The following is a 17,034-nucleotide window of genomic DNA, read 5'->3' as shown; positions in this document are numbered from 1 at the left end:
AGCTTTTATTTGGTGCCAGGATAACCGAAATCGGTTGACAGACGGCTAAGATATTTATTATGATACTTTTGGTCAAAAATCTCAAAAGGTTTAGTTGTATAAATTCGAAGTACTCTTCGAAAGATATCTCTGAAACCAAATGTCCAATCGAAATAAAATTTCTGGGCGATCTACTAGGATGCTGTAGCTTTCATTTGGTGCCAAGAGAACCCAAATCGATTGACAAACGGTCGAAATATTTATTATGATACACTTGGTCAAAAATCTTAAAAAGTTTAGAAGTATGACTCATAAGTACTCTTCGAGAGATATCTCGGTAACCAAACGTCCAATCGAAAAAAAATTCAATAGCGTTCTACTAGGATGTAGTAGCTTTCATTTGCTTCCAAGAGAACTCAAATCGGTTGACAGACGGCTGAGAAACGTGCGTGACTTTTTTTTGTAACGCACATACACACACACACACATACACACATACACACACACACATACAGACATTTGCTCAGTTCGTCGAGCTGAGTTCATTGGTATATGAGACTCGGCCCTCCGGGCCTCGGATCGAAAGTCGGTTTTTCGAGCGATATTTATACCCTTCTTATGGGTGTAAGAAGGGTAAAAAGAATTTATTGAAAGAATTTATTGAAATACTCTTCGTAAGATATCTCAGTAATCAAATGTCGAATCGAAATAAAATTTCAGGGCCTTATACAAGGCTATTGTAGCTTTCATTTGGTGCTTAGAGAACCCAAATCGGTTGACAGATGGCTGAGATATTTATTATGGTACCCTTGGTCCAAAATCTTTCAAAAAGTTAACCTGTATTACTCCCAAGTACTCTTTGAAAGATATCTCGGTAATCAAATGTCCAATCCTAATGAAATTGTATAGGGTTCTACTAGAATGTTGTAGCTTTCATTTGGTGCCAGGGTAACCGAAATCGGTTGACAGACGGCTAAGATATTTATTATTATACAATTGGTCAAAAATCTCAAAAAGTTTAGTTGTATAAATCCTAAGTACTCTTCGAAAGATATCTCTGTAACCAAATGTCCAATCGCAATAAAATTTTTGGGTGATCTACTAGGATGCTGTAGCTTTCATTTGGTACCAAGAGAACTTAAATCGATTGACAAACGGCCGAAATATTTATTATGATACACTTGGTCAAAAATCTTAAAAAGTTTAGAAGTATGACTCATAAGTACTCTTCGAGAGATATCTCGGTAACCAAACGTCCAATCGAAAAAAAAATCAAAAGCGTTCTACTAGGATGTAGTAGCTTTCATTTGCTTCCAAGAGAACTCAAATCGGTTGACAGACGGCTGAGAAACGTGCGTGACTTTTTTTGTAACGCACATACACACACACACACATACACACATACACACACACACATACAGACATTTGCTCAGTTCGTCGAGCTGAGTTCATTGGTATATGAGACTCGGCCCTCCGGGCCTCGGATCGAAAGTCGGTTTTTCGAGCGATATTTATACCCTTCTTATGGGTGTAAGAAGGGTAAAAAATATGATCTTTGTCACAAAAACTCAAATATCTCAAAACCCTATCTTTTTACCAACGTCATTTTTTTAGGGGAAATGGCCCATTATATCAGCTATCTACCATAAAATTTTGGTGATGGTAAACTGATAAATAAAAAAGTTATGACATTTCAAACATTTCACAATTTTTACATTTAGTAACAAAAAAAAATTTTTTTCTGTGTAAATTATTTCGAGAATTATATTTTGATGCTGATTTTATTGTAAAGGCTACCGCCTGAATTAAACAAGTTGTTTTCATGATATTTGAGTTGATTATTCATAATTACTTTAGTATCTATTTGAAACTTAGACGCGATCCAGTGTTGTGACCATAAATATTGAGAGTGTCATACTTTTTATTGTACGTGACTGGTGAAAAAATCCCTTGATAGTGTTGAAAAACTGTTGATTATAAGAAAAATGGAATTAAACTTTTTTTAAGACAAAAGCTGTATAAAAAAAGTTTTATATACGCGTAAACGTCTAGTTTATCTGCAAAAAAAAATACCTCTTAGAGAACAGACTTTATGATCGGAAGAATGCGAGTAACATCAACAACAAATGCATAAGAGGTACATACCACAGACAAACAGACGAAACGCCTAGAACAATTTTAGTGAAAATCCATCGCCCAGTTCACACTACCACCACCTGGTGGAAATGTTTCACGAAACACTGTGTTCTGGCAGCACTGCACGAGCGCCGGTTACCACACGGCATGATTTGGACGATGAGGCAGCGAGCGTAAGTGTCGGTTGACAGGTGTCAGAGTGACAGTAGAGATGACATGAGAAGGAGAGAGAGACAGATAGCTGTCAAAGGTAGGAGGTAAATAATAAGGTAAATAAAAACAAAGAAAGGAAGAAAGTGAATTAGTTGGGAAGATTCCATTTTACGATTGCGGATGTTAGTGGTAAAAAATAGAAACAGAAGAGAAAAGGTTTATTTAGTGATTAGAAAGGAGTTTGCATTAAAGATAGTTTTGTGGGTGATCAGTTGCCGAAATACGGATCAGGTTCGGTTGGACGATCACATACAAATATCTATTTTCGAGCCGCGGATGTTGTATAGGTTGGAGTGGTTGGACAATTGAGACCCGACGGAATAAGACAGGTTGGACAGCAGACTCTGAAACTAGGTAAATTATTTTGAAAATCAAAAGAAGTAGATATAAACATAATATTGATAACAGAACTCAGACACGCACGACGAGGACGAGACCGTCTACACAGTGGGCCTAAACTGAATTTAAAAAGGACAAAATTCGTAAGTTTAATTTTCTTGAATTTGTTTGATATGGCCTAAAACACAAATGTAACGATTCAATAGGTGATTGCGTCGCCTGAATAGGAAGGTGGAAGGAAAGCCGTTTAGAGGAGGAAAACAAACTAAAATTGTAAGTGTTTACTCATTTGAATTAAGAAATGCTAAATTGTATGATTATTGACGATACGGTTAATTTATTAATTACAGTTTGATCTGCCATAACGTAAAACGGCTGATTTTCAAAAACGGTTTGTTGATCCGAAATTCCGACCCGAACAAAATCAAAAATTTTAAATCGGATTCTTCGGAATGGCTTCCTCACCCTCCAAGACCGAGCAATGTTTGTTCTGCTCGATGTCGGAGTCGATGTCTGAGGACGTAAACTGGGTCCAATGTGGGAAGTGTCAACACTGGGCACATTTTTCTTGCGCTGGTGTTGATCAAGGGGTTGTCAACAGTGATTGGCGGTGCCCACAGTGTCTCCCAAGTAGTGCGCAGCAGCTGAAAGTTCCGGATGCAGCGGCCAAGAAGCGGAGCAAGAAGTCCGGCCAAAGAAGCGATGGAGGGTCCGACCTGGGAGCTGGCTCTGACGTGGATCCGATTGAGAAGCAGTTGGAAGAGGAGCAACTCGCCAAGGAGAAGGCCTTTGCAAAGCAGATGGCGGCGCGGAAGAAGCTACTTGCTCGGCAGAAGGCGTGGAAGGAAGAGCAGCAGAGGCAAGAACAGGAGATGCGTGAGCTGGAACTCCAGGTTCAACGCGAAATGGAGGAGCAGCAGTTGGAGCACGAACAGAAGTTACTGGACGCCCAACTGGCAGCAGAGCAAGCGTTTATGAAGAAGCGGGAAGCGATTCGGAGGCAGTTTACGAGCAGCGTCAACCGAGTCAACGCGCTGAAAGGCCAAGAGAGCGCTGTTGGTGAAGCTTCGGAGGACCATCCGAAGAAGAGAGTGAAGGAGTGGCTGAAGGATCAGTCGGCGGCAGTCGTCAAGCCGTCGACCGCGGATTTTCGGGGAGCGTACCCAAAAGGAGACGAACTATTCGGAGCGGGATGCTCGACGCAAGTTGGCAAGCCAAAGCCGATGTCGAAAGTGCCGGTGATCACGGAATTCGAAGCTGGCACCAGTGAGGACAGCGACAGTGATGGCGACAGCAGCAGCGACGAGTCGTTTAAAGACGTTCGTGCGGAGAGCAGCCGGCGTGGCAGTCTGCGGAGGAGCAGAGTTGTTGACGGGCCGGGGCCAAGAGTTGGCCGAATCTACGGAGAGCAGCGAGACGATCGAGCGGAAAGCAGCCGGCATAGCAGTCTGCGGAGAAGCAGAGGTGCTGAAGGGCCAGGGCCAAGCGTTGGTCGGATCTCCAGGGAGCAACTAGCTGCTCGAAAAGCAGTGTCGCAACACCTTCCAAAGTTTCGGGGAGAAGCAGAAGTCTGGCCGCTGTTCATTAGCAGCTTCGAATACACGACGGCGGCGTGCGGATTTTCGAATCTGGAGAACCTGAAGCGGCTACAGGACTGCTTGCAAGGCGACGCACTGGAGGCTGTGAGAAGCAGGCTGGTTCTACCAGACTCAGTTCCGGACGTGATTGCAGATTTACGGAACTTGTTCGGCAAGCCGGAGAAGCTGTTGAAGACGCTGCTGACGAAGGTGAGAAACGCTCCAGCGCCGAGAGCCGATCGGCTGGAAACCTTCATAAGTTTCGGCATCACCGTTAAGCAATTGTGCGATCATCTCGAGGCGGCACAGCTCAACGACCACCTCAACAACCCGATGCTAGTGCAGGAGCTGGTCGACAAATTGCCGCCGAGCTACAAGCTGGATTGGGTCCGGTATAGGCGCGGCAGAGTGGACAGTCCGCTGAGGATGTTCACTCGATTCACAACTGACATCGTTTCCGACGTCTCCGAGGTGACGGAGTTCTCAACGCTGTCAGTGAATGAGCGAGCGCGGCCTGAGAGAGAGAATCCGAGGAGAAAGGAGTTTGTACATGTGCACGAATCCGAGCGGAAGCAGAGCGAAGGTTCTCGCAGCGAGATGGCCAGCCGGCCATGTTGGATATGCAAGCGAACGGATCATCTCATCCGTAACTGCAATGAGTTCAGACGAATGAACGTCGTGGAGCGGCTACGCGAAGTCGAGAGGCAGAAACTTTGTGGAATCTGCCTGAACAAGCATAGTGGAGGTCGGTGTTCGTCGAAGATCCGGTGTATGATGGGGAATTGCCGGGGCGGTCATCATCCTCTACTGCACCGAGTGGAAGAATCAGTGCAGCTGCAAAAAGCGAAGTCGGACTGCACGGTTATCTTCCGAATGATGTCAGTGACGCTCTACGTCGGTAAGCGACAGTACGATACCGTCGCGTTTCTGGACGAAGGTTCGTCGGCGACGCTGGTGGATGATGCAGTGGCAAAACGGCTGAAGGCAGAAGGAACACTCGAGCCGCTGATAGTCACGTGGACCGGCAATATCAACCGGTTTGAGAACGAGTCTCGGACTGTAGAGATTTCCATGTCGGCGAAGGGCTCGAAGGAAAAGTATCCGCTGTTCAATACGCGAACGGTATCAGAGTTGCAGCTGCCCAAACAGAACATTCGGTACGCAGAGGTGGTCAAGCGATACTCACATCTCGCGGGAGTGCCGGCAAAGGACTTTCCCTCAGGTGTGCCTACGATCCTCATCGGACTGGATAATCTGCATCTGTTCGCGCCGCTGGAGTCACGGGTTGGAAAGCCGAATGAGCCGATCGCCGTTCGGTCGAAGATGGGCTGGACGATTTACGGTTCCGAAAAGCGGAGACCGATGGTGCAGACGTACCTGAACCTTCACTCCGTCGCACCAGTGAGCAATCAGGAGCTCCATGACATGATGCGGGAGCAATACGTGTTGGAAGAAGCACCGAATACATCGTTCGCCGTACCAGAGCCATCGGAAGAGAAGCGGGCTCGACAGATATTCGAGTCGACGACGAAGCGAGTGGGCAATCGTTTTGAAACGGGTCTTCTGTGGCGAAGCGACGAAAGGCGATTTCCCGATAGTTACCCTATGGCCGACCGAAGGATGAAGGCACTTGATCGGAAGTTGGAGCGAAGCCCAGCGCTGAAGGAGAACGTGTGTCGGCAGATAGAGGAATACCAGTCGAAGGGATACGCTCACAAAGCAACTGATGTGGAGCTGGCGGAAACACCACAGGGAACTGCGTGGTATCTGCCGCTGAACGTCGTGGTGAACCCAAGGAAACCGGGCAAAGTCCGCTTGGTTTGGGACGCTGCTGCGTCGGTGAACGGGATCTCCTTGAATTCCGAGCTGCTTAAAGGTCCGGATATGTTGGTTCCGCTGCCACGAGTGATCTGCCATTTCCGAGAACGTCCGATCGCCTTCGGTGGTGACATCCAGGAAATGTACCACCAAATTCGCATCAGATCGGAGGACAAGCAGGCGCAGCGGTTTCTCTTCAGGGCGAACAGTGACGAAGCTCCGCAGGTGTACGTTATGGACGTAGCGACTTTCGGCTCAACGTGCTCACCCAGTTCGGCTCAATATGTGAAGAATCTGAACGCCGAGCAGCATTCGGAACAGTATCCGGAAGCGGCCGTAGCGATAGTCAAGCGTCACTACGTCGACGACTATTACGATAGCGTGGACACTGTGGAAGAAGCGATCCAGCGAGCTAGTGAGGTGAAATATGTTCACTCCCGCGGTGGCTTTCACATCAGGAACTGGGTTTCGAATTCAGATGCGGTCCTGGAGGAACTCGGGGAGCGAAGCAGGGAAACAGCAGTTCATTTTAGCCTGGACAAGAGCACGGAGTACGAACGGGTGCTGGGAATCGTATGGGATACGGTCGAAGACACTTTCTGCTTTGCCACCGCGTCGAAACCAGAGTATTCAACCGTCCTTCGAGGAGGAGTACGCCCGACCAAACGAATCGTGCTCAGTATCGTGATGGCGCAGTTCGACCCTATGGGATTCCTGGCGCCAGTAACAATACTAGGAAAGATGCTGATCCAAGATCTTTGGCGGACAGGCTGTCAGTGGGACGACGTGGTCGACGATGCGGCGTTCAACAAATGGAAACGGTGGACGAAAATTCTGGCCGAAGTTCGAGCATTCAAGCTTCCAGAGAGCTACTTTGGCAGTGCACGGTCGGAAGAGATCCAGGACGTGCAGCTGCATATATTTGCGGATGCGAGCGAGACAGCGTACGGATGCGTGGCGTATTTCCGAGCCATGGTACGAGGAGAAGTGATGTGCGCGCTAGTGACCAGTCGTGCAAAGGTGGCGCCGTTGAAGCAGCTGTCGATTCCGCGACTGGAACTTCTGGCAGCGGTGCTTGCTGCACGGATGTCGCAAACGGTGCGTGAAAACCACAATTTCGTCATCACCAAAGTGGCGTTCTGGGTGGATGCAGAGGTCGTGCTTTCCTGGATTCGATCTGATCAGCGTCGGTATAAGCAGTTCGTCGGTTTCCGCATCGGAGAGATCCTGAGCCTGACGAGGCTGGCAGACTGGCGATGGGTGCCCACGAAGCTGAACGTAGCTGATCAGCTGACAAAGTGGGGCAAGGATCCGGATACAAAGCCAAGCAGCGCTTGGGTGAGAGGACAGCAATTTCTGTACGAGAGCGAGGAAGATTGGCCGAGGAAGAGTATGCCACCGGCGAACACGACGGAGGAGTTACGCGTGCACCTACTGCTGCACGATGTGAAGGTTCCAGCGGTTCTCGTGGACGCGAGCCGCTTTTCGAAGTGGACGGTTCTGGTACGAACAGTGGCCTGCGTGTATCGATTCGTGTCGAACTGCAGGCGAAGGAAGGAAAGGCTGCCGGCTGAAACGCTACGAGCAACAAGCGGCCAACTGAAGGTGCGGATGGCATCCGCAGGAGCGTCAGTTCGCATACCACTGAAACAAGAGGAGTATGAGAAGGCAGAGCGGTGTCTTTTAAAAGTAGCGCAGTCGGAGAGCTTCATCGACGAGCTGAAAGTGCTGTGGTCCACCGATCGGTGGACCGATGGATAGCAATCGAGAGGTCCAGTCCGCTGTACAAGCTGACTCCGATGATCGATGAGGATGGATTGATTCGGATTGAAGGCCGAACCGAGAGGGCGGAATTTCTACCGTTCGACCTACGATTTCCGGTGATTCTACCGGACAACCATCGGATTACGCAGCTGATCGTTCAGCATTACCACGAGCGGAGTGGCCATGGATACCGTCAGGCGGTGAAGAATGAATTGCGGCAGCTGTTCTACATTCTCCACGTCGATGCTGTAGTTCGGAAAGTGGCAGCTTCCTGTGTATGGTGCAAGGTATATCGATGTCGTCCGGAAATTCCAAGAATGGCGGCACTGCCAGTGCAGCGACTAACGCCGAATCTACGGCCGTTCAGCTACGTCGGAGTCGATTACCTGGGGCCGTTCGACGTGACCATAGGGCGCAGAACGGAGAAGAGGTGGATCGCGCTGTTCACCTGCATGGTAACACGCGCAGTGCATCTGGAGGTGGCGTTTGGACTAACGACGCAATCTTGTTTGATGGCGATACACCGGTTCATCGGCCGCCGTGGCTGGCCGGTCGAGTTTTTCTCGGACAACGGGACGAATCTCCGAGGAGCCAGCAAGGAAGTAGTGGAGTCTGTGCAGGGCATCAGCGATGACTGTGCAGACCAACTGACGAACGCGAGGACGAAGTGGACGTTCAACCCCCCGGCCGCACCGCACATGGGTGGCGTTTGGGAGCGGTTGGTACGTTCGGTGAAGGAAGCGCTCACCGCGCTTGATGACGGAAGAAAGTTAACGGACGAGATTCTGCAGACAGCGATCGTTGAAGCGGAGGACATCATCAACTCCCGTCCACTGACATACGTGTCGCAGGAGTCTGTAGAAGCAGAAGCACTCACTCCAAACCATTTTCTGAGGGGTGCATCTCCGAACCAACCGTGTGTGACGCGGTTTCCTCCTCAACCAGCGGAGGCCCTTCGGGACGCGTTCCAGCGTTCGCAGCAGTTAGCCAGCGTAATTTGGGAACGATGGATCAAGGAGTACGTGCCATCGTTGAACCAGAGGACAAAGTGGTTCGGCGAATCGAGGCCATTGCGAGTTGGAGAGGTAGTGTACGTGGTCGAGGGTGCTAACCGGAAGTGCTGGGTCCGTGGAGTAGTTGAAGAGGTCATCGCGTCCGGCGACGGAAGAATCCGTCAAGCGTGGGTGCGTACCAGCACTGGAAGGTACAAGCGAGCAACAGTGAAGCTGGCCAGGATGGAGATAGACTGTGGTAACCCTGAGCCGGATGAGGCCTCCGGGACAGAGTTACGGGCCGGGGAATGTTCTGGCAGCACTGCACGAGCGCCGGTTACCACACGGCATGATTTGGACGATGAGGCAGCGAGCGTAAGTGTCGGTTGACAGGTGTCAGAGTGACAGTAGAGATGACATGAGAAGGAGAGAGAGACAGATAGCTGTCAAAGGTAGGAGGTAAATAATAAGGTAAATAAAAACAAAGAAAGGAAGAAAGTGAATTAGTTGGGAAGATTCCATTTTACGATTGCGGATGTTAGAGGTAAAAAATAGAAACAGAAGAGAAAAGGTTTATTTAGTGATTAGAAAGGAGTTTGCATTAAAGATAGTTTTGTGGGTGATCAGTTGCCGAAATACGGATCAGGTTCGGTTGGACGATCACATACAAATATCTATTTTCGAGCCGCGGATGTTGTATAGGTTGGAGTGGTTGGACAATTGAGACCCGACGGAATAAGACAGGTTGGACAGCAGACTCTGAAACTAGGTAAATTATTTTGAAAATCAAAAGAAGTAGATATAAACATAATATTGATAACAGAACTCAGACACGCACGACGAGGACGAGACCGTCTACACAGTGGGCCTAAACTGAATTTAAAAAGGACAAAATTCGTAAGTTTAATTTTCTTGAATTTGTTTGATATGGCCTAAAACACAAATGTAACGATTCAATAGGTGATTGCGTCGCCTGAATAGGAAGGTGGAAGGAAAGCCGTTTAGAGGAGGAAAACAAACTAAAATTGTAAGTGTTTACTCATTTGAATTAAGAAATGCTAAATTGTATGATTATTGACGATACGGTTAATTTATTAATTACAGTTTGATCTGCCATAACGTAAAACGGCTGATTTTCAAAAACGGTTTGTTGATCCGAAATTCCGACCCGAACACACTGCGTTGTGCAATATCGTCATCAGAAGGCGCTAGTGTGAAACGTCAAACGCAAAGAAAAACGATGGGCGCTCTTCTGGTTATGAAAGCTACAACCAAGATTCAAAATGATCGTTAAAGGCGTGGTCAATGAAAATTTCGTCAGTGTTACGTATGTTTGTCTGTATACATACCATGACAATGCTCACGAAAAAGCAAAAAAATACTACCGCTATGGATATTAAAAATTGTATAGTGAATTTTTTCTTCAGCCACCCACCAACACCAAACTAGTCAGTTAAAACTAATAAGTGATTTTGTTTATTATAATCTAACGAACAACATGAACAATCGCTTTCTCAAAGGTCTTCAACTCAACGCTCTCTTGTAGACCGTTTGATGAAAAAAAAAATGTTCAAAAGAGTTACGAAATCTCACCGAAAGCACCATAGATAAACCCAAATGTCCACGCATTTGCACGTCCAGCCGTCTAGAATTTGACAAACGAGCCATCTGTATATCATCGGTAAAGCAGGGCGCAGGAAGTTCAAAAACGACAACAACTGAGAAATTGCCAGAAGTGCTACGTGCAGAGAGTCATGCCACCGTACCATCAGCGACATCTGTTTAAACAATTTAATTACGCCCCTTTTCAAAAATGCTTTGAAATATTCTTCAACATCTATACCCATTTCAATATTTTTAACGTTGCAAAACATGATTTCAACATTCATCTTGAAGAAGAGGGAAAACACTTGTCCTCAAATGTAACAGCAAATTAATGAATAAACGACCAATGCGCGGAGAGCGTGATAAAATCGGAACATTACTGTGCATAGTATATTATATGTATACTAGCTGTACCCGGCAAACTTTGTCTTGCCTACTGCGTTTTTTTGACGTTTCAAGTTTCTATCCAAGACCAAGTCCCCCCGGTCACAAAGTATGGATGTTCAATTTTCAAAAACTCTCATTTTTTCCATGCTTTTCACCTCATAAACCTTCCTTGGGTGAAAACTAACAGAACAAAACTAAGACGATCAAAATCGGACCTTCCGTTTGCAAGCTATGCGCGGTCCCACGTATGCCACTGCATTTTTATATATATATAGATATAGATAGATATAATATATAATAAAAACAACTTGTTTTACTCACGCAAGGCCATTAACAATAAAATCAGCATCAAACTGCGATTTCCGGTCGAAATAATTTACACTAAAAAAAATTATTACTAAATGTGAAAATTGTGAAATGTTTGAATTGTCATAACTTTTTTGTTAATAAGTTTATCATCACCAAATTTTTATGGTAGATTGCTAATACAATGGTCCGTTTTCTCTAAAAAATTACGTTGGTAAAAAAGTAGGGTTTTGAGATATTTGAGTTTTTGTGACAAAAATGATATTTTTTAATGTTAAAAAAGATTTTTTTTCACAGTGTATATTTTCTTAGGAATCACCATATAGTTGTCTAACTTTGTTGAACAATAAAATCAGCATCAAATCGCGATTTCCGGCCGAAATAATTTACACAGAAAATTTATTTTTTTACTAAATGTAAAAATTGTGAAATTTTTGAAATGTTATAACTTTTTTGTTTTTTAGTTTACCATCACCAAATTTTTATGGTAGATTGCTAATACAATGGACAGTTTTCCCTAAAAAATTCAAGTTGGTAAAAAGATAGGGTTTTGAGATATTTGAGTTTTTGTGACAAAAATGATATTTTTCAATGATAAAAAAGATTTTTTTTCACAGTGTATATTTTCTTAGAAATCACCATTTAGTTATCTAACTTTGCTGAAAAATTCATAACAATCGAACAATCCGTTTTTGCTGTGCATATTTTTGAATATTTTTGAACCATTTTCACATACACCCTTTTGAAAAGTTAGTCGTGGCTCTAAATAAAAATTTGATATCGAAAAATGGCGATTTAGATGGAACTGAAAAACTGTGCAAAGTTTCAGTTCAATAGAAAATCATGAATTAAAAAATTTCCTTAATTTTGATGCTGTTGCTTGGAATCGCTCTTCTGGTGACCCAAAATCATCTATCGATGAACCATCGACATCATCCGTCGATGAACCTTCTGGTAAACCATAATCACCTAACGATGAGCGTCTATTATCATCTATCGATGAACCTTCATCACCTTCTGGTGAACCATAATCATCTAACGATGAACCTCCATAATCATCTATCGATGAACCATCGACATCATCCGTCGATGAATCTCCATCACCTTCTGGTGAACCAAAATCATCTATCGATGAACCATCGACATCATCCGTCAATGAATCTCCATCACCTTCTGGTGAACCAAAATCATGTATCGATGAACCACTATTATCATCTATCGATGAACCTTCACCATCATCTATCGATGAACCTCTATCATCATCTATTGGTGGACCAACATCGCCTTCTGGCGAACCAACATCATCTATCGATGAACTATCATCTTCTGATGAACAGCTGTGACGTATTGCTTCCTCTGTTATTTCACCTTTCGATGAATTCAAATCTCTCGAAGCCTCACTTTCCTGAGAAATATCTTCCCCTGATTCCATGGCGAAGTTGGATGGAGTACACACTGACATGACAACCGGTAGTTCCCAAAAGGGCTCACCGCAGATTCGCTGTTTCTTAACCTGCTCTTCATCATGCCGAATTTGAATATCTTCCTTCAACTGCTGAAGCCAGGGAAGACCGGCTCGTTGTCGTTTCACTCCGACACGATTCTGCGTGTCTGTGTCCATAAGACTGAATGGCACACGCATCATGCAATCATAACTTTCGTTGGTAGTGAGGGCTACGTCCAGGGTTGTGCAGTTTCAGGATGGTCAATGTCGAATGACACTCGCTCTAACCATCACTTCATACGACAAACGCAGTCCATCAAAACATAATCGATTCACGCAAAAGCCACTCAAGCCAATCCTCGTTCAATGCAGAGTCAACCACATCCAACAGCAGCGATCGACTCTTGTTTTCGAACCACACGATGAAACACCGAAGCGAGTTTTTGTTCTACGCTTTGCATTCTATTCATAGGGCGTGCTATGTTTGTGTTTGCTGCGCCATGCAATACTACTTAACAAATTGACCTTCATCCTGGCATTTTCAGACGAGAGTCACCCAGCAGTGAGTGATATAGCTCTGCGTCGGAACGACTGTTAAGAAGCGTTCGGCTACTCAAGAGATTTGCAGAGAAAGAGCGTGGCGGCGGCAGCCACCGTATCAATGCGTTCGTCTCGAATGTGTTCGTTAGCAACATAGAGACGGTCGGATGTAGCGTTGATGGAGGAAGAAGGGCAATGTTGATGTTGCGGCTTTTTTGTGTTATGATGGTGATAATGCACAAGACTGGCTACGTCACACTGCTGGTGATACTTTGAAGTGTTTGTCGTCACATGGGCTGTCTCCTGTGGTTTATGACAATACTCATCGCAAAAGCGGCGTATGTGACCAAGTTTGCCACACTCGTGGCACCTCAGCATTTTGCGATGTTGCTGCTGCTTTGGTTTTGCTTCCTTCTTCCAACCATTTGTCATTCTATAAGCCACTGGTTGCTGATCAACTAATTCGGATACACTGATGTCAGCATCAATGAATATGCGCTGAACCTGAAGCAAAGTCATATTCATCAGGTCGTCTTTTCTCATAACTGCAAGAGCTCCCAAAATATGACTGAATTTTTCAGGAATAGCAGCCAAAAGAGTATTGATTTGGTCTTGGCGAGAAACTTCTTCTCCCATAAGATTAGGCTGCCGAATCAAGTCTTCATGTGTTGAAAATAATTCTTTTAGAGTCGTAAATTTCCTGTTTTTAAGCAGGTAAAGCTGTGATCGCAGCCCAAGCATTGCATTCACACCTTTGGGCAAATATACTTCATCAAGTGTATCAATCTTTGGCATATTCACAGTTCAAAACATGCCCCATGGGTTCGTCATCCAAGCAAAACATCAAGTCATTAACAACTTGAAAATCATCTTTAAGTCTCTTAGCCATTTTTGCCTTAAGGCGAAACTGGATCCATTTCCTCATTTTTTGGTTTTTGATTTTTTATTAAATACCGAAGCAATATTTTCAAAATCAGTTTTCGTGCACATGTAGAGTATGGATCAGGGTATCTTCTGATTTTTTTACGCGAGAGAAAATGTTTTTCGTTTTTGCAGAAACCATTTTTGAACAAAATTTCACTAAAAAATGGTTTCTGCAATAACGAAAAACATTTTCTACAGCGTAAAAAATTCAGAAGATACCCTGATCCATACTCTACATGTGCACGAAAACCGATTTTGAAAATACTGCTTCGTTATTCAATAAAAAATCAAAAACCAAAAAAATGAGGAAATGCTTCCAGTTTCACCTTAAGCTGGTTCTCTGCTTGTGGAGAAGCAATGATACCAGGCGAAGCATATTCCTCCTCCAACGGAGTTCTCTCAAAGACATAAAGTAAGTCATCTAGTCTGAAATAGTTTTCCATACGCTTTTTCCAAAAAGGATAACGTTTGTCATCTCCATTGAATGTTGGTAGAATCGTACTTCTCAGTCTGTTGTCCATTATGCAAACCTGCTCAACAACATTCCTCACAGTAGGTCAAAATACTTACGGATATCTCCGCCCGACGTCATAAACTCCTAAGCATTCAACTATCTCAAAAAAAAAACATCTTGCACTATACAGTGCCCATGCGGAATTCTCCACCAGATACCAAATATCAAAATATTTCTCACGCGGATAACTCCACCAGAGTAAATAATTCAAAATTGTTCACGCGGATAACTCCACCACAATAAATCAATTAAAAATTTTCATGCGGATATCTCCACCAGAGTAAATCGGTTAAAAATGTTCACACAGATATCTCCACCAGGGTAAATTGGTTAAAATGCTCACGCGGATATCTCCACCAGAATAAATCGGTCAAAAATTATCATGTGGATAGCTTCACCACAGTAAATTATTCAAAAGTTTCCATGCGGATGACTCCACCAGATTAAATCATTCTAAAATGTTCATGCGGATAACTCCACCAGATTCAATCTTTCAAAAAAAAAAAAAAAAAATTTCCAGGCACGCGTTGCCTGGGCCCATAACCTGTTGAAAAATGAGATTTAGTGGATGCCCGGACCGTCCGACTTAAACCTCTTGTAATTATTACTGTGGAAATCTCCACCAGATGTAATTATTACAAGTACCAAAGCGGACAACAACGATGCAATTGATGGAACAAATATTGTGGAAATCTCCACCTGAAATATTTGTCCCAGGACCCTTTAGTGAAAAGGAGAGTTCTTTCAGAGAGAAAAACTCTACAAAAACAGTTCATTAGAACGTTTATTAAACTTACTTAATGTAAGCTGGCATAACAGCGTGAGCGCCTGAATCGATTAATCGATCTGAATGCTACATGAGCCATGCCCTGCCACTAAATGCATGACAACCTAACTACTCTATCGATGCATAAGCCTGGTCGCACATCAGTGCATTTGTGTGCGTGAGCACTCCTACACTGAACGAAAACCCCATCCCGAAATCGACTGATTTGTCCGACCATCCAGTCCAAATTACCAAAATCGTGTTTTCGAATGACCAATCAGTCATACGGCAATCATCCCAAAAAGCGGATGACGATCATCTTATTCGCGTATGAGTCGACGCACGCTATGTGAATGAATATTAGTTGCAGAGCGAAGGCCACACAGATGCACCGAATTTATTCATCGATAGCGTAACAAGTTCCTTGATCGTGACACCCGGGACATTGACGATTTTGTTTCGCATGTCCTATCCTGAACATGTCATATTTTTTGAAAGGGTGCCAGCAAGGGCACCTTGGCCATACTAAGCACATACAGAGATGGCATTTCACCGTAGCGATTCACTGCGGCGTCAGTTTATCGACCACACTGGGGATAGCAACATTTTTCACCACACCAAGAAGCCAGTTTCTCTTGTTTTGGGTGGTAGGTAGACCAAGCGCTAGTGCGTGCTCTTGCTCGTCCGCCTTGGATCGAGTGTGGCTCACTCTTTCGCGCGCATCGCTCTCCGGCGCTCTCCCGTGTTTTCACCCAGCAGTCACCGAATTATCACCATGGTGTCGCCGGGGCGAGAACTCTCCGGCGTTTCACCGCAGCGCGCACTCTGGCGCAAAAACCTCACTGGAGCGCGCACCCGGGTGATTTTTTACACTTTCACCGAAGAGAATTTGAAATCGCTCTCGCCGCACTGTTGTGTGGCCTAGTGCTCAGGGAGCTAAGAGATTTATTTCTACCCACCAAGCTTGCGCGCATCCGAATCGCATTGGTGGATCCACATATAAGAGAAGGGCTCCTGTTCAGATGCACAGCGTGAGTGGTGTATTTTCTATTTCTCTTTCCCACACTGAGGATATGGACATCTCTGCCCGCCACCTCTCTGACAGTTGGCTTTTTAACTCCTGTAAACCAAGGAGAATACACGGAGAAATCAAACTACCTAATTTTTGGGTCGATTTTACTCAAAGCTGAGTATATCGAATAAACTAGTTACCCAAAATTAGGTTGTTTTCCCTCTTTCCCCCACCGATGTTATCAAAAACAAACAGAGATGCGTCTACCCAATGAGGGTCCTTGAGCCCAATAAGCCAATTTTGAGTAAATGTAGGTATACTCAAATTTGAGTTGAATGAGGGGGGGTCTTGGGTTGAATTTACCTACTCTTAAGTATATTTTTTTGCTGGAGGTAAAGGCAATTTACCTAGTGTGAGTTTAATCGATTTACTCAAATTTGGCTTATTGGGCGGAACTATGGGATTGCGTCAAAAGAACTCAATTTTGGGTAGTTTGGCGGTTCCGTGTACATTTTACTAAGGTGGCGCAGATAAACATTGCAAACCACTGGTTGTCTCTTCCACTCTTCTGGTGTTCTTATGCATCTAAAATAGTGACGTCACTATTTCAGTTCCATAAGAACACCAGAAGAATGGAAGAGACAACCAGTGGTTTGCAATGTTTATCTGCGCCACCTTAGTAAAATGTATTCTCCTTGCCTGTAAGGGTGTGAACCAT

At 44.8% G+C, this 17,034-nt stretch overlaps 3 protein-coding genes across 3 annotated transcripts in view; all 3 read left to right on the top strand.

Moving 5' to 3' along the window:
- LOC134292215 (uncharacterized) overlaps positions 1–17,034 on the top strand; it is a 75,308-nt gene that overhangs the window by 48,301 nt on the left and 9,973 nt on the right. The window lies entirely within an intron of this gene.
- Positions 2,548–7,823, top strand: LOC134292214 (uncharacterized). The gene is made up of 3 exons (XM_062861188.1): positions 2,548–2,682; positions 2,737–2,810; positions 2,874–7,823. The coding sequence occupies exon 3, from the start codon at positions 3,120–3,122 to the stop codon at positions 7,821–7,823; it is 4,704 nt and encodes a 1,567-aa protein (XP_062717172.1). The 5' UTR covers positions 2,548–2,682; positions 2,737–2,810; positions 2,874–3,119.
- LOC134292220 (uncharacterized) lies at positions 7,752–16,127 on the top strand. The gene is made up of 2 exons (XM_062861197.1): positions 7,752–9,587; positions 9,642–16,127. Exon 1 carries the CDS (start codon positions 7,862–7,864, stop codon positions 9,206–9,208), a length of 1,347 nt encoding a protein of 448 aa, XP_062717181.1. The 5' UTR covers positions 7,752–7,861; the 3' UTR covers positions 9,209–9,587; positions 9,642–16,127.

This window comes from Aedes albopictus, chromosome 3 (assembly GCF_035046485.1).
Source record: "Aedes albopictus strain Foshan chromosome 3, AalbF5, whole genome shotgun sequence".
NCBI classification, from domain to species: Eukaryota; Metazoa; Arthropoda; class Insecta; order Diptera; family Culicidae; genus Aedes; species Aedes albopictus.
This window is presented reverse-complemented; position numbering and strand designations above follow the sequence as displayed.

Excerpts from the sequence above, each read along its gene's own strand:
- LOC134292220 (XM_062861197.1), top strand. The coding sequence starts at position 7,862 with ATGATCGATGAGGATGGATTGATTCGGATTGAAGGCCGAACCGAGAGG.
- LOC134292214 (XM_062861188.1), top strand. The coding sequence starts at position 3,120 with ATGGCTTCCTCACCCTCCAAGACCGAGCAATGTTTGTTCTGCTCGATG.